General features: G+C 49.4%; 6 protein-coding genes across 6 annotated transcripts; 3 read left to right on the top strand and 3 right to left on the bottom strand.

Annotated features, from left to right (window-relative positions):
• Window positions 1-635: 635 nt before the first annotated feature.
• On the top strand, window positions 636-2,389 carry BC939DRAFT_513378 (uncharacterized protein; the record flags this gene model as incomplete). The annotated part of the gene is made up of 2 exons (XM_051561117.1): window positions 636-903; window positions 1,686-2,389. 2 exons carry the CDS (start codon window positions 636-638, stop codon window positions 2,387-2,389), a joined length of 972 nt encoding a protein of 323 aa, XP_051414280.1.
• A 1,116-nt stretch (window positions 2,390-3,505) lies between these two features.
• On the top strand, window positions 3,506-6,192 carry BC939DRAFT_89942 (uncharacterized protein). The gene is made up of 2 exons (XM_051561983.1): window positions 3,506-4,404; window positions 4,656-6,192. Exons 1-2 carry the CDS (start codon window positions 3,816-3,818, stop codon window positions 5,867-5,869), a joined length of 1,803 nt encoding a protein of 600 aa, XP_051414279.1. The 5' UTR covers window positions 3,506-3,815; the 3' UTR covers window positions 5,870-6,192.
• A 5,549-nt stretch (window positions 6,193-11,741) lies between these two features.
• BC939DRAFT_89876 (uncharacterized protein) lies at window positions 11,742-12,560 on the top strand. The gene has a single exon (XM_051561982.1). It carries the CDS (start codon window positions 11,884-11,886, stop codon window positions 12,514-12,516), a length of 633 nt encoding a protein of 210 aa, XP_051414278.1. The 5' UTR covers window positions 11,742-11,883; the 3' UTR covers window positions 12,517-12,560.
• Window positions 12,561-13,177: 617 nt separating this feature from the next.
• Window positions 13,178-16,252, bottom strand: BC939DRAFT_394958 (BRO1-like domain-containing protein; the record flags this gene model as incomplete). Its single annotated transcript, XM_051552193.1, has 10 exons — window positions 13,178-13,276; window positions 13,377-13,511; window positions 13,603-13,934; window positions 14,055-14,476; window positions 14,550-15,162; window positions 15,246-15,399; window positions 15,504-15,634; window positions 15,735-15,786; window positions 15,889-15,934; window positions 16,047-16,252. The coding sequence occupies 10 exons, from the start codon at window positions 16,250-16,252 to the stop codon at window positions 13,178-13,180; spliced, it is 2,190 nt and encodes a 729-aa protein (XP_051414277.1).
• Window positions 16,253-16,708: 456 nt separating this feature from the next.
• On the bottom strand, window positions 16,709-17,673 carry BC939DRAFT_445216 (putative negative regulator sulfur controller-3). Its single transcript, XM_051554777.1, has one exon. The coding sequence runs from the start codon at window positions 17,436-17,438 to the stop codon at window positions 16,959-16,961; it is 480 nt and encodes a 159-aa protein (XP_051414276.1). The 5' UTR covers window positions 17,439-17,673; the 3' UTR covers window positions 16,709-16,958.
• A 1,092-nt stretch (window positions 17,674-18,765) lies between these two features.
• BC939DRAFT_483580 (glyoxal oxidase N-terminus-domain-containing protein) lies at window positions 18,766-20,629 on the bottom strand (the record flags this gene model as incomplete). Its single annotated transcript, XM_051559193.1, has 3 exons — window positions 18,766-19,890; window positions 19,978-20,307; window positions 20,390-20,629. The coding sequence occupies 3 exons, from the start codon at window positions 20,627-20,629 to the stop codon at window positions 18,766-18,768; spliced, it is 1,695 nt and encodes a 564-aa protein (XP_051414275.1).
• Between the last annotated feature and the right edge of the window lie 3,632 nt (window positions 20,630-24,261).

Genomic DNA, 24,261 nt, shown 5'->3' with positions numbered 1-24,261 from the left:
GGGTTACACATTGAGGGCCACTTTTACGCGACGAACGTTGGAAGCTATGGTGAAGTAAGAGGCACTTTGCTTGCGGAGAGGGTAAGGCCGCTATGGCCATTTACTCTGAAGTAAAGTTGCTCTCGCGCTCATGCTATACCCAAAGTGGCAATGCCTTTGCTTAAATTGGGTGCCTTATGAAATAGATCAAAAAGCAGTTAAACGCATGCATTAACTTTGACGGCTTGCAACCCACGAACTATTGTCCGATCCGCTCAAGGATGCGGAGGTAATGACAATCTGCAGGGTCATTTAAGCTGGCCTATCCAATATTCCTTTATTCAATACTATCTATAGACTAACATTAAGTCTTGCGTATGTTCAAAACATATACGGAACAAGAACTGAAGTGAGTTGAAAAAAGGCTGGCATGATGAAGGACTCGGTGCAATGATGAAAAACAGGTCCTTGTTGAAGAGAAATGAACGAACACACAAACCTACACCGTTATCTCGCCTATAAAAACCTCGATCTTTCTCTCCAAAGCCCACCTTCTCTCTCTTCTCCTCCTTACTCTCTCTTTTCTTTCCATCCTTCATCCCCACCTTCTTCCTTCGAGTCATCTTGCACTCATCGTACCCTCGGCCCTTTCATCTATGGCTCCTAAAAAGACTAAGGTTGTAACTAACTCTCGTGGACCTTGTCCAGTGAAAGGAAAAGCTTCCGCGCAGAACCGAAAGGCTCCAGCTCAGATTCGACCGGCCGCTAATCAGGGCCGAAAGGCTCCAGTTCAGAGCCAATTAGACCCTAATCAGGACCGAAAGGCCAAGATTCGGGGGCTCCCCGTCCGTCGCAGCTGCCGTCTTCGCGGAATTGCGGACGGTATGCTTGGACATATCATGCTCAACCGACACCTCAACAAAGGTATGTGCCTTCTTTTTCTTTTATGCGTCTATCTATTTCTTTTTTCAATGATAGACTTTCCCCTTCAGTGGTAGCCTACAGTATCAAATCCACATTACTTTTACAGATTCATTCATTTCATTCCATCACATCCCTAAAACACGCGTGTCCGAGCATACAACCCTGTTGTAGTGATGAATCGCATTCTGTGTTACCAAGCTTGCTTGCTGCCAAATATATTCCATGTATCAGTAGCGCTTTTTGAGATGCTAAAAACCTCTGCCATTTATTCACAACTGCTGTATCAGCACATCAATGCCACCACTTCCTTTGTTGTACTATCCTATTCTTGCTGTATGCGGAGGAAAATATTTATGCCAGAAGTTTTGTTGAAAGGTACTAAAAAAAGGCAATAGTTACTACTTTCAACTGAGCGGCGGTGGGGTTGGAGGTTTGTTTGATGAGTTTATATGCAAAAGACAAAAAAAAAACTGTTGTTGGCTTCCTGGGTGGTGGTGGGTATGTCCTTTGATGACTTGGTTAGCGCCGGTTATGCTTGTTTTCGGAAATATTTTGGCCCCAACAGAGAATAGCACTAAAGGCTGGTTTTCCATGCACACTCGTCCATATTCTTCATCACACATGATGCTTTTTTTATCCCTTTTTCTCTCCCTTTCCCTCTCCTTTCCATTTTTTTTTTTTTTTTTTTTTGAACTGGATGGCTCGCCTCTTCTTACATATCGCGCATCACTTTCTCTACTCTCCTCCTTATCTTTACGACTGTTCGCGACAATGCCCACTAGACCTCCAGGCCATCGAGGATTTGAATCCTTTTCCACTGCCAGAGTCAGTCGCCGCCTCGGTACTTGACGTCGAGATCGATGGGGCCCCCGTCAGTCCAGCTTCAGAGGAGGACTTGGCTGCTGATCCAGCCTCTCCCACCACTGTCGCTGCGGCTCATGCTGACCCAGATCCACAGGACGTAGCTGCTATCGCGTCAGCCGCTCCCATAGAAGCTGACACTCCGGCTCAACTACCCGCAGATGCTGCCGTGCCATATTCCCATTCGGAGGCTGCCTCAGCTCCGGTTGCTCTGCCCAACATAACTAGCTCTGGTTCCGACCTAGGCCGCCGCACCAAGCTCGCTTCTATCCAAGCTAACATGGAGTGCGAGCGTACAGCTAATACCGCGTCTCCTACTGCTTCTCTGGGAACGGCTCAATCGGTTGAGTCCGTCGCCACCGCTGCCTCTAGTCCTGGTAATGTTGCGGAGTCAGTCGCGGCCGAAGGAGCCGAGGCGGCTACTCCGGCATCTCAGCCCCTTCTAGCTGATGATGATGCCAGTCTTGATACTCCGTCGTTTGGCCTTGAGCCTGCGACTGTCCAGACTCCTCAACAACCCCAGGCCTTTAGTTGGGATGAAGTTTTCGCGTCCATTGGCCAGCCTTTGATCGATGATCTCGATTTTTGGCTCGACATACCGTCCTACGATGGCTCGTTATTCTAAGAGAACAACGGCCAATTGCCCCCATCCATTCCGTAAAATTTCGATCAAGGTATATTCTTAATTCACACCTGTTGATGAGCTTGTGTCTGACACTGGCCAAAACTAGGATATGGATTGATTTCAGCTGTTGAAGTCCATATCTGTATTGTGCCTTATCGTGATGAAAGCAGCACTTTGTGGTGCAACGTTTGCACAGAGTTCACTAGCCAACGGGCAATTTTGCAGTCCTTTGTGGTTGAGGGAAGGACGCGCATCCAACGGCGTCTCACGGCGCTCCGACAACCTACTTTGTAGATGGCTATAAGGTTATACTTGACTTTGAGGGCCTTTTTTGTTGAAAAGGACCGTTTAACCAGAGAGGATCAATACATTTCTTTGGGAAAGGAATTATACGTACTTGATCCAAGTGCCTCCACTGGGAGTGCCCCATGTTTTTATTGAAGATGAAAATGTTCTAATAGAGTATTTTATGTTCTCATTACGACGTTCCACATAGCCCTGAATACTGGTTAGGCCGAGCTAGTGAAGACGTGGGAAATTGCCCGTTCATGTCTTTCTTGGGCGATTACAACGAATGGGCGGCAAGCTGTGGGTTTGATTGACGTACCCATCAAGACGTCGGTGTGGCAGCATTACTAGCTTTGATATTTCTCTCTTTTACTCTTTTCATAATTTTTTTCCTTTTTGTGCTCCCCTTCAGTTTGTGCTTTGTGTTCATTCACTTCATTCGCTCGCTCAAGAACCAAAATAAAAAGAGGTCTCCTTAGCTACTTTAGATGGAATGTTCTTATGCAGGATGTTTACTGCGCAATCCCCATCAAGCTACATATTACGATTTCAAGCACCTATTGATGCGAATTAGGTCGTTTGTAGACTGTCCTTGCACTGCTAGATATGTCAGGAGAGAGATGCAGAAAGCACAGAACTGATGATTAACGCGTCAAAATAAGGTTTAATTGCTCCTCGCTCTCCAATGGGCATTGTAGTTGTTCCTGAATCGATTGGTTCCCCTGCATCAGAATGAATGGAGGATAAATATGGAACAAATGAGGTCAGCGGGGTCGTGTAGTAAAAACGGTTCCTGAATTAACGAACAATGCTCTCCTTGCCACTCTCTCTGTCTTCTCGCTCGCATTGCCCAAGGGCCATCCATTCCTCCCCGTTCTTTCCTTCTACTGGCTTAGCTGCTCTTGGATAATAGTGCCACGGAAGCAGCGGCCCTACCTCTCGTTCTTTGCTCCCTTCTTTCTCTCTATCGCCTCGTTTAATTTTATCACACCCTCGCGTATTCCACCTTTTCCATCTCGCCGTGCGTTGATGATTCCCTTGAATCCCTCATCCTAATCCACACTCCAAGAATGCCCTGCGTCGCATCAACAACCTAGGCAACATCTCCATCCTCAGCCGCCATCCCCTCTCATCCCTCATGATCACCATCACGCCAACGAGTCTGCCTTACCGGCGGCTACTGCAGACTATCAGGACAACTCTGACCTCCACATACCTTGACCTACAGCAACACACCTACACCATCCTCGATTTGCAATACGTTTTTCTCTTGGCCCTCTTCTCGTTCTGCTGCTATCTGATAGACCAGCCCGTCTGGTTCAAGTCATCTGTCGCCTTGCTAGTCCTCTTATTCCTTATTTTTCAGACCACTCGGAGTTTTATTCTACCCTTTCTTGCAATTGCCAGCTGGCTGACTCTCTTTTACAGCTGCCGCTTCATTCCTTCCGAATGGAGACCTCATATATACACCTCAGTACTTCCTGCACTCGACAACATCATCTACGGTGGAAACCTTTCGAACCTACTTGCTAGCTCAACTACGCCCTGGAAAGACTTACTGGCCTGGCTTCCCTATGGCATCTTTCATTTTGTGATGCCAATCGTGGTGGCGATCTGGATCACTATGTTCGCACCCGTGGGGACTTTACCAGTCTTCGCGAGGACCTTCGGCTACATGAATGTAGCAGGAGTGCTAACTCAGCTCCTCTTTCCTTGTGCTCCTCCATGTAAGTCTCCCCTCCCTCTTCCTCCCTTTAACATTCTGTACCATCGATTGAAAAAGATGAGCACTCGATTTATGCTAATTATGGCTGCCTCGAATTAACTGTATTGGATTCTTGAGTGTCCAACACATCGGATAATTGTTCGCGTGCTCTTTTATTCTGGATTTCGCTGCCGTATCGATAGACTTTGATAGCACCTTCGTTTTTCTAGTCTCGTCTAGAACTAACCCTATAACATATGATACTACTTTTAGGGTACGAGATGCGATATGAGCCACTACAGCCTGCTATGTATTCTATGCCGGGTGACCCAGGCGGATTGACGCGCGTGGACGATATCCTCGGGACAAACATGTACCGCTCAACCTTCACAGCCTCACCGCTCGTGTTCGGAGCCTTTCCGTCTCTGCATTCCGGATGCGCTTGGCAACTGGCATTCTTTACAGTGTTTGTGTTCGGCCCTCGATCGATCCCGTTGGCGCTATTTTATGTCTTTTGGATCTGGTGGGCAGCCATGTATCTTGGTCATCATTATGTTATCGACTTGGTCGGGGGAGGCATCTATGCCGTTGTTGCATTCTGGATCGGGTCTTCGTTTTTGCCTTCGGTTATGTCTAACGACGGCATCAACGATTTCGTTCTGGAGAAGCAGGTCTTGCTCCAGAGATCGCCGCACACTCTGACCAGCGAGAGGAAGGAATGGAAACAAATGCAGGAGGACAGCGACGATGATACAACAGAAGGCTCCATAGACACAATTGTGGTACAGATGGAAACAGCGGCTGACGCGAATTCGATTGCAAATACCATGTCAGTCATGAACAGGAGCTATGAGAGCCCTGTTTCTCAATCTTGGAATGGATGGCAAGGTTATGGAAACTGGTTGGTCATTTTATCGTCCATGAAGTCAGGAAAAAGAGTCCCCAGGACCTCTCCCAACGTCTCGCCAAGGTCTCAACTCAAGCCTGCTCTACACTTTTCACCGGCAGGGGAATCTACTATGATTCTCCCCAACCAGAGCTCGTATACTATCGATGACATCGACCTGGAAACAATCTGTGTAGAAAACGACGTAGCAGAATGCGCTGGACTTAGCTTGTCAAATCTAGCATCACCACCGCTCTCGACTTTATCTATACCTTCGGTCGCAGGCGATATCCAATCGACGACAGCAGCCAGTATTACAATAGCAGCGACCATGGGAACGAGTGCGGACGATAGTGACAAAAGATCCATACGACCTGCACATCTTTCTATTCCGAACTCACCATCCGCCACACCAGCACCTACCAGTCTGCTCAAGTCCACATTTTTAGACCCGGAATTTGGAACCCCTGGATTAAATACTGTAGGATCTGGGCTCGGCTTAGGTCTTACGGGTTCCATCTCCTCTGCGTTGCTCGTCTCGACGGCTGGTACCTCGAGTGCGAGCGTGAACGTGGGCAGCAAGCGGCTCAAGGACGATTGATTTGCAGTCTTCATGTATGATGAGAACAATCTCATCATCTTTTTTATAACTCTTGGACGTCTTGCTCTCCTTTGTACCATAGTCCTACGACGTTTTCACCTGTAACATTATTCTCACACCTGCCAAGGTTCATTTTTGCCCAAAAGTGTAATTTTATTTCACGATCATCCTCCCCTCTGTAATAAAACGCCGGCCATTAGAGCCGGGTTTAAAAAACGTAGGGGGAAACATTAAGGATACGTTTCACATAGACCCCTTTGTTGTAATCTGGCTGCTGCTGTAGTAGCCGGTAGATCGAAGATTGTGTATGAGCGATAAGCGGAGAGCTGAGACAAAGGAGCGAGTGAGCAATTGCTTCGTTCCTGCGAGTTATGAGAGCTCATTGCTGACGTGGATGAGCCTGACCCCTTTACGAGTAGTACCTCTTTCCCCTGGGAATGCTGGCAATTGGACGTGCGCCGACTACAGAGACATTCACTGGAACGCAAATGGTTTCTGGGTCGATGTGCACGGGCTGCAGTTCCTCCGCACTGTCCGCCACCAAAAATGCACAAGAGCCTGTGAGGAACGGTCGTCATGACTGAATAAGGTACAGAAGCCAGGGGAGGAAGAAAAGGGTGAGAAAGAGATTCAGGACAACGGACAAAAAGGAGCCTCATCGGCTCATTCCTCTCACCCCCATCTTTTTCTTCATCTCATCCGACCTTACTCTCATTCCAGTCCGCTCTACTGTACCCCCTCTGTCTCACCCTACCCTTCAAAAACATAACGCGTTCATGACAACATTCTTTCAGCTAGCAAGAGTTCGACGTGTACCCTCTCCTTCTCCAGACCCAGGATGGACAATTGAGGTCCCTGAAGCTGCCAGGACAGTTCTCGAGAACCTGATTGACCCATTGGTCATCGTATCTTACTGTAAGCGACTTCGCCCAACGCTCTAATATACGCACGTACTCCTCAAATTCTAATGAAACATATCAATTCCCGGATGCAGTTGGATGCGGTCGATCTGTCCAGGACACGCTGTTCACGTTCTTTGAGAAATTACACGGCCAAGACAGGACGAATAAGGACAGCACCAGTAATCCAGGGGGGATTTGGGCTTGGTTACCCACACTCAGCACCGATCATATTCACAACCGTGGAACTCAAACGCTTTATCTGATCTACCGAGAAGACGAACACACCAAGGAGCCATTAGAACCGGAGGACCAGGTGAAGCGAGGCTTCAAACACGACATTGCCTCTGCTCACAGTCATCCTCACGATGACATCCTTCTCCCTTTGTTGGCATTGTGCTCAACACAGCTGCACGTCATTTCTACGACAGCGAGCGATACTGCAGCAGATCTGACACGCATCGCGAGGTCGCTACAGATATTTGTCACACAGCAACAATGGCAGAGAGTCAAGCAATTGAATCTGGCGACGCTAATCTGGCGCTGGTGCGATTCAACGTCTGACAGTGAATCCGTCACATCAAGCAACAAACATGAATACGACTATTCTGCGCTGGCGTCGTTGCAGGCGATCATAGAGGATATCGAGAATAATACAGACGGCACTACTCAGGATCTCGTTCAAAATTCAGCGCACCTGGATGTGCTCCGTCAATGCTTCCGGGATATTGAGTGTCATCTACCTTCGGCGCCGTCATTAATTTCACGCTCTACCAGAGAATACAGGGGTATGGATGCCGCGATGCCGAAACAGCAGAACGCCGGGGAGAAGCAGGACATCGATCAGGTTCTTACGCAAGTGTTACAGGATCTATCGTTGGCTGATGAAAGCGGATCGAGAGATATCTATGTCGACAGCACCTGGCTCCGCGATATTTTGTCCCGAAATGGCACAAGCAACATGGATATTATTCCATACAACGCACAGTACCACAATGGTAAGGAGAACATACTATACACGCGGCTTTCGTGCGTACATTCAATATCCGCTGGAAATCACATCATGCTGACAATATGGCGCCCCTTTTTTCTCCGTCCACTGCTTTGAACTACAACAGGTCCGGCACTTTATGCCCAACTGCAAGCCTGTGCAACTCAACTTAACACCTATCCTACATTCTTCTGCATTTTGGAGTTGCGCAGATCCTTCCAGGATTTGATCCGCAACCGTGCCTCCCACTACGGGGTACAGGCCTACCATCGCATCATGAACGAGCACCTCGACCGGCAGCCTATCCCCATCTCTTGGCACACACTTGCGATGTTCCATCATGATGCTCTATCAAAATCTTTGGATGAGATTGAGAAAAGATATTATGGGCCCGAGTGCCAGCTCCCAAGTTTGCTGCAAGAGTTTCGCGTGCGTTGCCTCGAGACGGCTGCCATCACAGGAGAATCGACCGATTCTGGAGCAGGGGCAGCAAATGTGACTGACACGGTGTCTGTCCTGGAGATGATGGTTCCTACGAAAGGGCTTTATTTGGAGTATTACTCTGCGAACGCGTCTGCACTGCAGAATCACCACTTGATCTCTTTGGATGAGCATTGGCAGACTCTGCTGAAAAGCCGCTTGATGGCAACGCAGACTAATTCCGGCGCCATGGCCCCGGCGACATTGTCGCAATCAGGTCTTGTGCCGCTAAGGTCAGCTCCCGATATCAAGGTGCGTATCAGAAAGTGGGGAGATGTTATTTTCTTATCATTCGGGTTCGACCCTAATCTTTTTCTTTCTTATTCACACAGGATTATTCCGGGTTCCTGCTGGCTGTGGATCAGGTGCGCAGATCCTACCTTGAGACCTGTATCCCCAGCCCTGAGGCAATTTCCGTACTCGAGAGCTTGGATGAGATGCAGCAGGCAGAGTCCACCGTGTTCTTGCAGTCCATCACCTCGGTCTCGCCCTCAACTACGTCCCCTGCGCCTCTACCCACTCATTTGAAGCGAAGCGGCTCTATATCTTCGTCACGTCAATCTGTAGCTTTGACCAATATCAACGTCAGCAGCGGTGGAGGAGACGTCCTGACAGACACTTTGAACAACAAGAGATCTAGCATCCAGGCTGTCAGCACAGCTAGCGGCGGGGGGGTTGGGACGAGCAGCCAAGCGTCGCAGCAGATGGACCAGACTCCGACTGAGCTCGAGCAGCAGATCGCAGAGATTATGCAGGCGAAACGACGTGTCAAATCAGGCGCCCAGTATGGATCATTGTGAGTACTTAAACTTCACATATGCTTGTTTCTATATAGGTGTTCTCACAGCTGACTCAATGCCTTCCGGCGATATTTTTAGCAGCGTCGAAGCATCTGGCGCGGTCGGTCAACGAGATGCATTCACTCGGACGGGCAAAGGAAAAGAGGGTACAGGCAAGGGTAACGAGTCTAGTGCGCTTGCCGCGAGTGAGTCAGCCGCAGTCCAGTTTGGATGGACGCTGCATATGCTCCACGCCAACACACTGCAGTATGCCTGGATATGGACGTGGTTATACATGCATGAAGGATCCTCGCGACAGAACGTAGGCAAGTACTAAACGGATCCACTGCTGCCACTACGCCGCAGCTGTATTCAATAAGAAATCCTTGTGAGGCGACGGTCGATATTATTTTTGTGCTTGCCCTGACACACTTTGCTCTCTCGACTATCTAGTTGCCTGCGACAGCAAGATGTACACTGCCTCAAAGTGGATCGTTCTCCCAGCCAAGGACCTAATCCGCACACGCAAAGACTGGAAGATATCATATGGAGATCGAGTCTGCATTGTCTCGTACTGGTTCTCGACCCGGAATGCGAAGACGGACTTGCCAGAATACCTCCCCCGAGCTCGAGGCGCGCCTTGTCGACATGTGGTTCCGTATGGTGAGACCTATGTCATCTGCAAGACCTGCCCTGCAGATGTCCTGTGCATGAGGTGCTTCCGAGGTAATGTCTCTGCAGCGATTATTGTCAAAATTCGTGGAGGTGCTTTCATCAGTCGATCTCATGGGCGTTTACTCAATCTTTATACTGCATTATCCTATGGTTAGCATCCGATCATGTTGACCATGTAATGTATCTGCAATGCTCGTGGGGTACCTCTGTCTGCGTCTGTGGAGATGCTCTAAAGGCGAGTCATGCGCTGCATTGCTCGTTACACAGCGCGGAGATTCAGCGATCATACTCGCAACTAGCAAAGGGAAAGCCTTGTCAAATCAAATTCAAGGCAGGCGAGAAAGTCTATCGCTGCAAGGTAACGCGAATTATTGCGGTACAAGTTTCTGTGTCACGGATCCAGTGCATCGTGTTCAGTTGACTTACGCCTCATTTTTTTTTTTTTTTTTTTTTTTTTTTTTCGCGTTGGCAAATAGTCGTGTGCTACTGTTAAAAACGGAGGCGCCGTGCTCTGCGATCGATGCTTCCGTTCGGTAACGTCCACTCCCGCATAAAAAGCATCGAGATGTGCAAGCATTGATCTGTGTTATCAAAACTTTTTATTAACACTACAAGTTATGTCCTTCACATACGTAGCATAACCATTTTGGACATGATGTTGTGGCCCAGGCCGCCCAAGACGGAATGATGTGCAGCTGCCATGACGACAAGTCTTGGGACCCAAATCTTCACTGCGCGTACCACAGTCCTGGTATCCTCGAACCCGAGTACCACCCAAGGCCCCTCGCCATCCTCCCTCCTATGAATTTAATACCCAACAGTTCCTCCCAAAACGGAGGTCACGATGACAAAGCATCCCAGGTGCCAGCCGTCGTACCAGCACAGCCGCCTCATCGCTGCGGACACGTCTTTCGGCACGGTGAGGATATCTATCACTGCCGGGATTGCAGCTTCAACGAGAAGGTGGTTCTCTGCAGCAGGTGCTTTCATAATTCGGGGTGTGTAAACCATCGCTGGCAAATGGGCGTGTTCCAAGATCCCACGATCGAAGCTGGAACTGGGTCATCGAGTATCAAATCGAAGGGTGAGAAATCTGTGTTCCACGGCCAGGCCTCGCCCTCTGTCGTGGTCGATGATCTGGCCATTGCTGATCAAACATCTGTACCGACAACGCCAAGTACCGATGCAGATGCTACCAATCCGTCAGCGACGGAGACGAATCGTGCATCGTGCGACTGTGGTGATCCTACGTTGTTCAAAACGGCGTTTGATTGTAACTACCATCTGCTACAGGCTTTCCGCCCAGTGCCCGACCTCGTCCACTGTGGATATTTGTTCCAGAAGGGCGAGACCATGCTTCGATGCCGAACTTGCCACATCATCGAAGAGACTGGACTAGCAGAGGACAGCGAGAAAATGAGCGCGAACGGACCAGGAGAGAAACGTGTAGATTCCGTAGTGTCGGATATTTGGATTTGCGGTCGATGCTTTGACATGGAAGAGCACCATGGTCATACCGTGGAAGAAGTTGTCAATGGAGAAAATCAAGGTCTTTATTGCCATTGTGGTGATCCTACCATTTTCAGAGACCAGGCGATGGCTTCGGCTGTTGCATCAAGCAACGGAGTAGGGTGTAAAGACGATCATAATCGCCAGAACGTGCTTTGCACGACCGAGATCAAAGAAGGCATGGATTATTACAAATGCAAGGTAAGATGGCCCGCCTCAAGACGTTCTTTTGATAAGTTAATATGTAGTAGCGCCTTATTCGTAGCTTCTCATGCTCTTTTTTCATTTTATTTTTTATTTTCTACCATGGTAGACGTGCCACACAAATCCCAAGCGCATCTTTTGTGAGGCCTGCTTCATCAAAGAGGCCCACGAGGGGCACTCGTATGAGCGACTAACTGCAGAGGTGGACTTTGAAGTGACACGCTGCAGTTGTGGCGAGAACAGTGCTTTCCGGTTCGCGACGCACTGTCAGCAGCACGAGCGAGCCGGAGGATCCAATATCGTGCTCCGGTGCCATTACCGCGCCACTGCGGGCGAGTGGGTCGCTCTTTGCAGGTATGCATCCTCACGAACTTTTGGTTTCTATGGAACTGCTACCCTTCCCTATATCATGTCAGTGCTAATCATATCGTGTTTTATCTCGATGTCTACAGCGATTGTTACCCCGCAAAGGATGGTATGCCCCCCTCATACCTCTGCCTGAGGTGCCGACAAGCTTCAGACCACAAAGACCACAAAATCAAGTGGATGAAAGCAGATACCGACATGCCATACCCATGTGCCTGCGGCTCCCATTCTCTCTCGCGTCTCTCGTCTCCGAACGGATCCTCGCCCGAGAACCCATCTCAGACAGCAACAACAAGTGGATCCGAGTCGTCATCTAGCCCGGAGATTGGCACTATCCATCCTCCCCCACTCTGTCAGTACCACACCATGATCTACAAGACCACACCTTCGACAACGCTCTTTCTGCATTCGCACAATCACCGATCCGTCAATCACCAGAACCATAATGAGGTCTCCGGCTATAAATACCACGACAGTAACAACGACTGGATCATTTCTCGCCCAGATATGGGAAATGGCAGTAGTCGCATGCCTTCTTCGGCCCAGTTGTCGCCCTATCTGCAATGGAAAGACGTCTTCTGGCTGAAGCACGTTAACACGGGCAAATACTTTAACTCCATGGCCAGCCGGAAGATCAGCCAGGGGTTCCAGGAAGTCAGTGCCTTGGGAGGACCCCACAGTAACAATGACTGGATTGTCGAGGAGACCACCTGGTTGCGACAGCAGATCTTAAGCGACGAATGACCGTGGCATATCAATAAATAATGACAGTTGAGGGATGCATTTTTACTACAACTTTAATACTCCCAAGTGGTTACTCGAAAGCACAAGGATCAGTTCTTGGATTTGCCGCCAAAGAACAGACCCTTACTCGGATCCCATCCACCAGGCGCAGGTCTATTTCCTCCTCCATTATGCGAAGGAGGCTGCTGATAGGAAGGTAGTGGATTCCTTTGGCCCGCTTGCTGTTGCTGCTGCTGTGGTGAAGGCGAAGCCGACTGCTTCTGCTGGAGCTGCTGCTGAAGCTGCTGTCCAAAGTTCTGTGGAGGCCCTGTAGGAGGATAAACAGCACCAGATCCATGCTGTGAATAATTATAGGATGCACTGTTGTTGGCGAAGGCCGATGTGGGCGCATTAGTGGTTGAAGGTGATGTTGGAGCAGCCCCGCCGAAACGTACTCCCATGGTCGGACTCCATCTGCCAGAAGTTAGCGGAGGAGGAGCACTGGCTGCATCATAGGGCGAGTTCATGACGGGGCTTTGCGGTTGTGAACGATTCAAGTTCATACTTGACATCCCAACAGTTACTTCGCTAAGTTATTGATTGATCGTCAAATATTTCACCGTTAGTTCGAGCTGAGAGCTGCATCTGGTGAACCTGTACAAGAAGATAGCATTATAGTACTCTACCTCAGGTAGTCCTTTGCCTCCATTTTGCGGGCAAAGAAGTAGTCGCAGCAGTTACCACGCAGACGCACCAAAATTTCGTCGAAATCGCGATGGAACTAAAGGCAAGGAATCAATGCAGTTTCCAGTTAGTGACAATCACTCCAGAGAGATGTATAAAGAAAGGTACGGCGCAGACCAATGGGCTTGATCACCTACCTGAATTCCCTCTTTAAGATTTGCCAAAATTGCTCGGTACTTTTGGAATGCAGCCTCCAGATTTTGAAGAGCCTTTTCGCGTTGATGAACTATGGCATTGCTCTTCCTAGATGCCACAAATGCCTTGTTTGTTTCCTAGCAGTGCGAAGAAGCCCATGAATTAATATAATAATCCGAGTAGATTTGTCACGGCAATCAATGATGCATCAAATTAGCTCTCTCGTACCTGGATAGCCATCAAAAGATCCTCTTGAGCAGCGGTCTCTTCTTTGACTAATCTCTTATAGCCATCATACTTCTTGAGCTGCTCCTGAAAGAGAGCCTCGAAATGAGCGGGTTCGATCTTCATCGCTGAAGAGTTGGCTGTCAGTTTGTTGGTGATAGCCACCAACGCTGGACCAATGTCATCGTCGTCTGCAATCCTCTTGATCTCCTCTAATTTGATCCGCCGTGCCTTGATCATCTGGTCAACTTCCTCAAGCAGCATCTTCAAATCGTCAACAAGCTCGGGATCGGAGGAACCAGGCGCATTCGTACTGCTAGGAACAGCACGCTCGACTTCAGCCTACGCCACACAGATTACACGATGTCAAGTGTCAGCCAACCTATGCTCCAGAACAACTTGGAAAACATCGAAAGCAGAATGGTAGCGCGATGAAGGACTTACCCGTCCACTACTGAGTAACTCCAAGGAACGACCCCAGGTTGTCAATAGCGCTTCCAGTTTGTTCTCCACAATCTGGTCGCTTTTCCTTGCGGTCTCCAAAGTTTCCCGGTATTTCTTTCCTTGCTCCACAAATGCAACAGTCAAGGATGCTGAGGTCGGTCGGTTCCACCGTCCCTGAAATCGCTGTCTCATCGCCTCATCCTCTTCAGCTTCTTGCTGTAGCGCCTCGAAAATCTCGTCGAGAATAGCTGCATTCTTACGAGATATTGTCCGGACAGTCTCTAGCATCTCACGAAGTGCGTGAACGCCTCCCTCTGCTTGAATCTCATCAATGTGGGATAACAGGGAAGGTGGCAACCCCACTGGCTGGTCTAGCGCCTGCAGCGCTCCTGGCAGATTCAGTGCTTGCATTTGGCTTAAAAAAAAACGTACTCTGTTGGTAAGAACAAGTTCGTGGATAAGATACGGGTCAAAATTCCAGCAATATGCCTGCCTACCTGTAGCACACCCCGGTGAGTTCATCGAATTTTCCTCCGATGTCCTCCTTGACAATTCTTTCCTTGCGTTCCGTGTACACGCTCGCTGCCTGATGCACCGCAAATGGAACCAATCTCGAGAATAAGGGTACGCCGAGTAGCATGTTGTGCTCGTTCATCAAGGGAACTGGGTTGGAGATCTCTGGAATAATTGTTGCCTTGCTCATGTCTGCCTTTCCGATCGCCCCCAGCGAAGCCTCTGCGGGAATGGGTTCCAAGTAGATGATGTCGTTATCTTTCTCTGCCCGGGAGAGATTCCGATGGATTGCTGTCTGGAGCGATCGCAGGTCGCTGATGACGGTCTCTTTGAGGTTCCGCTGCAGATCTAATCCGGAATTGACGAGCCGTTCTGCAATCTGAAGTCGAGCAATCTCCTCCCCGTATTTGTTCTGGGATATACATTCGCATGACTTCCTATACTGAGCCACAGCACCGAAGTGGAGCGCCTTGGCCTGCATCTGGCTGGTCCATGATGTCGTGAAAAGCGAGGACACACTGCTGTGGGTCGCCCCTTCGCTAGCTGCGTCGTAATAATCGGCCACCATTGCTGCAAGTTTGGCAACCAACCCATCCTTGATCTGATCTATTGTGGTTAATAAGCATGTCTGTGTGAATTTGTGCTCCTTCATGTCTCCATCTTTCAAAAATGTCAATGTAAAAACTCACCGAGAGCGCCCTTTTGCCAAAAGCACTCCTGTGCCTGCGCGAGCATGAGCTGCACGTATACCGTGAGGGCTGCGCTAGAAATGTCGACCGTGGGCGCGATCCTTAACTCTGGAATAATTGTATCGCGTAAATGTTGGAATACTCCCGCGGCATTCTATCCGTGTAAAGGAAGGGTTGAGAATGATTTGCGAACGATGCGGTCAGTGAAGGGTCACCTACATGTAAATCGTACTTATTTTCGATCAAACGTCTCTGTACCTGGAAGTGAGAGTAGGCGCGCTTCAATCCTTCCGCCGTGCTCCTGATCTCGTTATTGCCCAGCTGACTGTACATGGCGGCAATGTTGAAGCAAATACATGCTCGCTCGTAGTACATGTTCCTGAACGAATCTAGAGGATCGATTTGACAAAGGAATGAGACTTGTGAAGACAGATTGTGAACTGTCCAACTGCGCGCATTGATACAGGTAATGTGATTGGGAGTGCTTACACATCTTCTTGTCCGTACTGTTGACAAGAGCCCAAGGGAACTCGATGCCGGTCTAAAATATTTCAAATGAAAGCATCAACAGTGAGTATTCATGTTCCTTTTATCCATCCAAACCTTGAACTTTTCTTGGCAAATTGGGAGAATCCATACTTACATCAATAGGAAATTTTGAGCTGATAAAGACAAGCTGCGCTTGGTATCTACATGCCGTTTGTAGCACATATGTCGATGGAAAGGGTCCAGGGTCAGGCCAAATCACAGTGAATATAGTCGTTATTAAACAGCAAAATTCGAACAGAAACAAAGAGGTACTTCAAAAGGCGGTTGAGCGCATTTTGGTGAGGTTCGAGGTTGACGATATCGGCTCTAAGCTCGTCGAGGACGCGAAAGTCGTCTTGATAATTGTCTGGGTGCTCTGCATACGACATTGATATATAGTCGCTCAGGCTTTTTGTCATAGACAGCGACTCTGTCTTTTTGAAGTCGATGGCTAGAAGGTTGCTGATTGTCAATGCCATCGTTGCGTGCGTGAAGGAGAGAAGGAATAGAGATGTCTCGGCGTGGATAAAAGGGAAAGTGCCTTCAAGGAATGTGTGAAGGAAGAAGGAATGAAGTAAAGCGATGACGGACTTGGCCGAACGTGTCAAGTTGAACCAACGTGGGGAAAGAGGCCTCAGTGCCTCAGTGCCAAGCAAATTGATAGCGCGAGATATCACATGATGCATTTGGACAGGAGGTCCAGCAACTAAGCTTTGTCTCTGCGCGTTCTGTGGCACGCCTGCACGCCTGGGGGGATCTGGCGTCAATAAAAAAAAGCTTTGTCTCTGCGCGTTAGGCTTGGACAATGCTGCCTTTGGCACGCCTGCACGCCTGGGGGGAATCTGGCGTCAATAAAAAAAAGGCAAGCAAGAAAGCATTCTGCGGCCATCGCTATATCCATTGACATAATGCGCGTATTTTGGCCAGCTAGCGAGTGTGGTATTCTGTAGCGTTTTATTGCTTTGTTGAAGATAAAGAGGTGAGGTGAGTCAAAAAAAAAATTCCTTCAAGCGCAGGACGCGCGTAAGAAAGGTGAAAGCTGGTGTCGATCATTAATATTCCAGAATCCATTCATCCGGTGCCTTCTCTCGCATGACTGACTGGCTGCATCCTAAGGCAAGGTCTTATGGCAAGCAGACCTGTCGACAAGAAGACAAAAGACATCCAGGAGTGTTCGTGATACATTTAGCGGTCCTCAGCCCACTCGTTCTCCTTCTTAATCTGGGCCTCTTCCTCGGGCGTGAAGTCGTTGACAATGTTGAAAGCCTTGCGAATCTCCTCGGGGGTCTTGCCCTTGATGATGTTGGCAACGGTCTTGCATCCGACGTCGAGCAATGGCTTAATATCGAGGTAGTTGGCGGCAAGAATAATCTCGAACAGCATCTCCTGGTCCACCTGCATGAACTTCATATCCCACTCCTCGATATCGTTCGAGCGCTTGCGAGGATCGTCAGTCTCGTCGGGGACCTGGACGGGGTCATTGCGGTGGTGCTCGCAGTACTCGATCACCTTGGTCAGGACTGCGGCAGTGACATTAGGCAAGGGAATGGGGGAGTCCGTCTCACCAACATCCTCAAGCATGTTCTTGATCAGGATCGAACGCTCGGCGACCTCCTTGTCGACCTTGAACTCTTGGTTGTCTGAGGAAACGAGAATCACGGGCATGGTTGGTTATATGAGATTGTGAAGGATGGGTGAGAGTGGATGAAGGAGGCAAAAAGAAAAAGGATGAAGCAGCGGCGCAAGGTGCGGAGTGTTTAAGGGGCTGTCTCGTCCTTGTTTGTCGCTTTGGTGGCAATGCGATAGTGGGCACCATGGCGGCAGGATTCCTTTTAGTCCACAGTTGCCGCAGCGGCTTTATTGCCTCAAAGCAGTTCAGATATGGAGCATTGGGCATAACAAAGAAATACCTCTGGACAAGCCGGCGTATTTCCGTTTACCAGACCACAAATTGCCAGATCTGGTCTCTCAAAAAGACCGAAGTGCCCATTGAACAAGGCCCTTCTCGCGATATATCGTCGTTCCCGGGGTTAAGCTCTCGCGTAGGAGGCCGCGACATCGAAGGCTTTTACAATCGTCGCTATCAAATAAAGTTGCTCCCAATTCAGAGCATAACGATGCACACCTCAGTAATGATATGACGTTCTTTTGCACTCTCTTCGGCATCGCTACTTTATGAACATAGTGCGTTCTGCGAATCAAGAGCAGGCTCGTCAATGCATGATGGATGTGAATACCGTGCCCGTATTTGCTACAGCTAAAAAAAATGCTGTGCGACCACAGGCAATTGATGATGCGCGGGGACGGATGCTGCCGTCCAAGTGAGGTGCGATACTCAGGTATATCCTCCTCATCCGTTCCCCATCTCTTCTCATTCTTCATTTCGCATCCTCACCAACCAGACTTTATTTTTCTCAATAGAATACGTCAGATCTCTGCAAACCTTTTCATGCCGCGCGTCTTGGCAGTAGGAACCGGCGTCGGTGGTCTATATCCTTATTTCCTTGTATTCTTGTATTGATGTTCGTTCACCACGACAGCATGATTTTTGGTAGGTGATTATTCCAGCCTTGGATAAGTCTGTCGCCTGCATTCCCACTGCCTTCCGCAGCTCTGAATGTGGTCCTGGGGCAACTGAGAATATATTCAATGAAGCGCGAGACTTTCCACCGATATCCCGCTTGCGAGAATAGAATGCTTGATGACCTGATCGACGTCTAATCATTCTGGAAAAAAGTCATCAGCAAATTGCCAGATATCATAGGCATCGTGTCGGCTTCATATTGTTTTCTTTGGTGCTTAATGGAGTCTGTCTCTCATCATTGACGCACTGGTGTATTTTTCTGTCACGTTAGAACTGGCACAACAATACAATGCTCCCAAGTAGATGTGGATGCTTTTCATACGGATCCGAGATACTGTCGACCTCAGGCCGCCTGCAAACGATCAAAAGTCTTGATATCTATGATGCGTTTATTATAGCTATATCTTACTACTGAAGAATACGGATCCAGGTACCCTCACTGGGCACACCATTCTCGACAACCGTCATCTGATACCAGCCAGGGGGTGCCAGCGCACTATTCTTGGGTCCCTTAACTTTCAATCGGTCAAGAGCTCCAGGTGTCCGCTTATAACCAACAATTTCCAGTCCAACCAAGCGATGGCTCATATGGGTCGAGTGAGTTGAAAATCCACCATTCAGTAAGCTGACCTGAACTCTCGACGGTGTATAGTTACCAGGGTTACCCTTTGGCGTGACCACCTGGCTCTCCGTCATGACGCTTGCGTAGAATTCGACTTCAATTTCAAACTCGGTATCGTACGAAATCACGTTCTCGTTCGTATCTCCGTCACCCTGCCCACGCTCTGGACTCTGCTTGGCTACTTGCACTTCCAGGACTGTCAGTGCGCTGGGTTGATGGATCGTCCTTCCAATGGTGGTCTCGGCCTTCAGAAGCGGGCGTGGTACGTCTGCAAAGAGGTATCCAGGAGAGAACATCTCGACACGGAACTCGACAGGGAACTCGCCCCAGTCCATCGAGTTGGCATTCGGGTTAGAGCCCGTGACTAGGACTCGACCGTCCAAGACGGGCATCGCAATCGAGTGGTACAGCCGAGGAATGTAGCTAGGGCTCTGGGCCATAAAACGGGTGTTTGCCTGCTTGGTCTCATCACTATCCCAGGGCTGATACCTGAGGGGCTGCAAAACAGGCTCCTTCGCGCGGCCATATCCTGCAGTGCCCTTGTTGGCGCCGTTAAATATGAGGACCGATCCGTCTGGGACAATAACAAGATCAGGCATCATTCTTCCAAATGGCATGTCTTCCATAATCCAGTCAGGGTCTTCACTCAAAGGTTTGATGCGTCCGCATTGATCCTGCCCCTTCGCACGAGAACTAAAGTCGGTTGCTCCACCACAAATCAGCACTTCAGGTTCATAATTGTTTTCGGGTCGAAGAGGAAGAAGGATGCTTCCGCCGGAAAGCGGATAATTGCGCGGAGGTCCTGGGAGCTCGGGGTAGTTCTTTATGATAGACCACGTCTTAGTGGAGAAGAGGACAGCTCTCGTGTTGGCAAAGATAAATAGGTTCCCATCTGGCATCAAATGTACCATCTGTAAAATATTCGGATGTAGTAGGTTAGCGACACGTTGTGATATCAAAAGAGCTCGCCATTCATGTTCGGATTAATAAAAACGTACAGGATACAGATTGTAAGGTAGGGTCTCTAACAGAAATGGAAAGTGAGTCGGGTTGGAGGGCAGGGGCGGGTACAGCTCCCAGGAGGGGACACCGACCTCCTCAGAGTTCATGGATACACCCCGGCTTGAACCACCAATAATGAAGAGCCGGCCGTCTGCGAGGGCCTCGACAGTCGGGTACCAGCGTCCGGCCTTGAGTGTGATATCGTCGCGAATATCCCAGTCGCATTTCGATGTGGTAGCGTTGCTGCAGGCGGATAGGAAGCGCAATGAGTTCCATCCTTTTGCAATATCTGCTTGTGCCTCGGCTCCGCCCAGAGAAATGATTGTCTGGGAATGAGGAAATCTATGTGTTAATATCTCAAAAAAAAAAAAAAAAGGAAGCGCGCATTTTAATCTGGTAAAGACTTACGCCATCTGGACGATACCCTCCTGCTGAGCAAAACAAATTGGTCTTTGTGTGCAGAGACCTGAAGGTCGCCTCGCCAATGTCGTATTCGACTGACCATGAATACTTACTGGTGTCGTCTGGCAAATAAGCGTTTGATGATTTCTGAACCTTTTCCAGAAACACAATTCTGTTGGTGTTAGGGATGAGGGTTCCGTGCATGGCACTCACACCCGACAAGCCGACCAAGTCCCACTGGCCCATGTCTCTACTTGTTCCACGATGCTGAACTATGGCGTGTTGCTGCTGGTCCTGTATCGCAACGATCATGTTGTTATCCTTATTGGCTCCTTCTGGTCCTTGTCCTTCCTTTTTGGTGGCCAAAGTATACACGCCATCAAATACTATAGAACCTGCTTTCCTGTGAGCTCCCGCGAAAAAGTTGAGAGAGTCAAATACAGAGGCAGCATCTGCCATAGCAATGTAAGTAGAGCGTGATGATCCAGGCAACCCCCCGGATGAGAAGGATTCATGTCTCGAGGAGGGAGACGAGCCGAGCGAGAGGACGAGCAAGAGACCCATCAGAAACTGACTACTAAGGATGAGAATGGTGTTGAGGGGGTGGAAAATCTTCCGTTGACTGCTATTCCTTGTCAAGATCATTATTATAGGGTATATTGGTAGTATATGGGTGTATGGAAATGTACTTGGGCGAGAGCGTATAAAAAAATGGAACAAAAGAGTGTTAGAAGGACAAGATAGGCAGAAAAAAAACACGGGCTGTACCGACGAGACTCCCAACGGTACTGGAGTATGCGTGTGATTGAGTTGCAGCGTCCATTTGTATGCTGCCATGCATGTGTTATAAATTCATCCAACGATCCTGATCCTGTATGCGATTCCGAATACTGATCTTGTTGCCTGCAGCTTAAAAAAAAAACTATTGTCTGAAAACACAGCTCCATGCAAAGCAGCAATACTATGTAATACGAAAACCGTGCTTCGGGACGGTCGTTCGGGGCATTGTGAGTTTGATGGACCCCAGCAACGCTCTATCCCTGCAATCTTCTGAATAGGATCGAGGTGAGGAGGAGGGGAGGGTTTCCAGCATGACCCAACTTTGAGTATGTAAGCAGGGGTCAAGCACAGCATTTCTCGTCCAATGAAAGGGGTCTTCGCACTGACCTCTGTAGTCCAGGGTGAAAGTGGTGGTCAAGCGCACTGACAATTGATTTTGTGGGGTAGGCGAAGAAGCCTGGGCTGGCAGATTGACACCCGTGCTTTACTCCACGTACTAACAGCGTGACTTGTGGGGCCGTTGAGCGATGGCGACACTAGAGACGAGGAGGCCCTTTTGCTCCCCGTGGGTCATCCCGTGCACTCGTCCAGCCCTGTTGTGGTCGTGGCGACATACACCCGGGCCCACTGGGAGGCTTTACAGATAAAGCACAGCTGTTTTGGGGAGATGCGTAGGGACGTGTAGTACAAGCTGGAGAAGGGAGCTGTCCCGTGGGGGCGGTATAACAACACTCGCTGGGATGCGGTTCGCGTGATACACCCAGCCAATGAACGGCGTCCAAGCTCAGAACGACTTTTCCTTAGGCTTCTCATACCACAGTCGAGTGTTCTTTGTTCGCCTTGCTATGTATATCTTCGACGCTCGGTGGCCCCGCCTCTTGTTCCTCCTCTCTTCTTTCCCTCCCCACCCGCATCGGCCATTGCCCTGTCCCCATCCCCACTGCTTTCCTTGAAAAACAAGAGGATATCAAGAAAAAGTACATCTCCAGGTATAGTTTTCCACGCTTCAGTGCATACTCCTGATCGTCCTGGGAAAAAAAAAAAGCGACCTGATCAGTCCTCATCGCCCATTCGTCACCACCTTGACTACAATCTCGCCTCTTTTGTCAGTTCGCGATTCAACCCGACCTTTGGACTTGTCTGAAGTAATCTCGGGACAGTGATCTAACAGATTCTGCCTTTTGCTTGGAAATAGATCGATTCGTCTCTGCGTGTTTTTGCTGTTTCGGATCTTGCTTGATCACACTTCTCGGTCATCATCGTCCAAATCGCTACCATGGAGTTTGTCAACCCCACCACGGTTACTGTCGCAGTCGTTGTGGCCGGAGCTGGAGCCATATACGTCTACCAGAATGTGGTAGAGCCGCAGGCCCGTCAGCAGCGCGCTATTTTGGCTGAGCAAGCACAGAGGGAGCTCTTGGAAGAACATGAGCTCGAGGCCAAGCGTGGAAGCAACAAGCAGGCAAAGAAAAAGTAAGCTGTCGCCCCTCCGTTCGACCCTCCGTTCGGCCCTTCCCATTCTCCTCCTTTTGTGTTTGCCATTGCTTTTCTCTGTATTGGACTCTTCGATTTCCAATGTTCTTTCTTCCCGCTTCTCCACAAAACAAACATCAGTAGAGATCCAATGCGACCCTAATTTGGATCAGCAGCACGTTTTACTCGACAGTGGCAAACATGGTCATTGAAGTCGGAACTAGTGTTGCTGTTAGCAAGTGGATTCTCACCAGGCAGCCATTGTTCCACAGAAGAACAGAATAATGGGATGATGTGCTGCACGGAGCCCATTCCATTCGTTATTTCGTTTTTTTTCGCTTTGGCGTGGTAGCCAGAACCTTAATCACGCAAACGCAAGATGGAGCCAACTGACCAATCTTCCACTCATCTCTCTGCCCGTAGGCCTGTCCAAGCTGCGCGTCCAAAGAAGGCTGCTGACGCTCAGGAGAATGAACCTGCCACTACGGATGCCGTTGACGAGAGGGTTGTCTCTTCCAATCCTTTCGACCTTCTTAACGCTACCCCTGTCAAGACGGTGACCAAGAAGGAGGCTAAGAAGGAAGCCAAGAAGGAGGCCAAGAAAGCTGTCCCTGTTCCCGCTCCCGCCAAGGAAGCTGCCCCTGTTTCCGCTCCTGCCAAGGAAGCTGCTCCTGTTCCCGCTCCTGCCAAGGAAGCTGCTCCTGTTCCCGCTCCTGCCAAGGAAGCTGCTCCTGTTCCCGCTCCTGCCAAGGTCGCGAGCCCTGTCGTCGCGCCTGTTACCGCTACTGTCCAGATCCATGGGACCAAGGTCGAGAATCCCAAGTCTTCAGTCAAGAAGGCCAAGAAGGAATCCTTCCAATCCTCTGAATCAGTCGTCGTTGCTGAGCCTATTAAGACTCGCGAATCGACCAAGGCTGTTGAATCCAAACCTGCCAAAGTCGAGGAATCTGTCGTCAAAGCTGTAGAACCCACTCCTGGCGCTCAGAACACTGTTCCCAAGCACGAATTGGAGCTTCTTCAAGCCATTTTGAACACTAAGGAGCAGGAGATCGCTGCTAAAGAACAGGAGATCGCTGCTAAAGAACAGGAGATCGCCGCTAAGGAAAGGGAGATTGCTGCCAAGAAACAGGAGGTCACCGCTGCTCATGCTCAGACGGACAAGGCCAAGGCTCAGGTTCAGGATCTGCAGCAAGAGTTGATGACCAATGCCGAGGTTGTCAAGGCAGCCAAGAAAACCGAGAGCCGCGCCCAATCCATTGATGCCAAGGTCGAGTCCCTCAACTATACTAACTCTCTTTTGGTGAAACAGTTGGCAATCGAGAAGGACAAAGCCAAGGCCGCTTTGGAACAGGCGCAGCAGGCGTCGGAAAAGTCGAATGCTGTCGCCGAGCTGGAGCGTCAGATTCAGGATCTCCAGCAGAACCGTGCTCATCTCGTCGCCCAGCTGGATCGTTTAGACGGGATTAATCGCGACTTGACGCAGCAGCTCAACCGTGCCGAGAATGACCTTAACCAGATGTCTCGCACTTCGATCGATGCCGAACGCCGCGCCGAAGCTGCGATGAGAGAGCGCAATGAGTTCCACCACAAGTGCACCGTGATTTTGTCAGAGAAAGATAGTAGGA

The sequence above is a fragment of the Gamsiella multidivaricata genome, assembly GCF_025024155.1.
Source record: "Gamsiella multidivaricata strain RSA 2152 chromosome Unknown BC939scaffold_18, whole genome shotgun sequence".
Lineage (NCBI taxonomy): Eukaryota > Fungi > Mortierellomycota > Mortierellomycetes > Mortierellales > Mortierellaceae > Gamsiella > Gamsiella multidivaricata.
This window is presented reverse-complemented; position numbering and strand designations above follow the sequence as displayed.

What these genes read in the sequence shown, in the direction of transcription:
- BC939DRAFT_89942 (XM_051561983.1), top strand. Translation starts at nt 3,816, where the DNA reads ATGATCACCATCACGCCAACGAGTCTGCCTTACCGGCGGCTACTGCAG. An exon ending in CTTTCCTTGTGCTCCTCCAT is followed by an intron (nt 4,405 to 4,655) that starts GTAAGTCTCCCC and finishes TACTACTTTTAG; the next exon opens with GGTACGAGATGCGATATGAG.
- BC939DRAFT_89876 (XM_051561982.1), top strand. Translation starts at nt 11,884, where the DNA reads ATGCCCCCCTCATACCTCTGCCTGAGGTGCCGACAAGCTTCAGACCAC.
- BC939DRAFT_445216 (XM_051554777.1), bottom strand. Translation starts at nt 17,438, where the DNA reads ATGCCCGTGATTCTCGTTTCCTCAGACAACCAAGAGTTCAAGGTCGAC.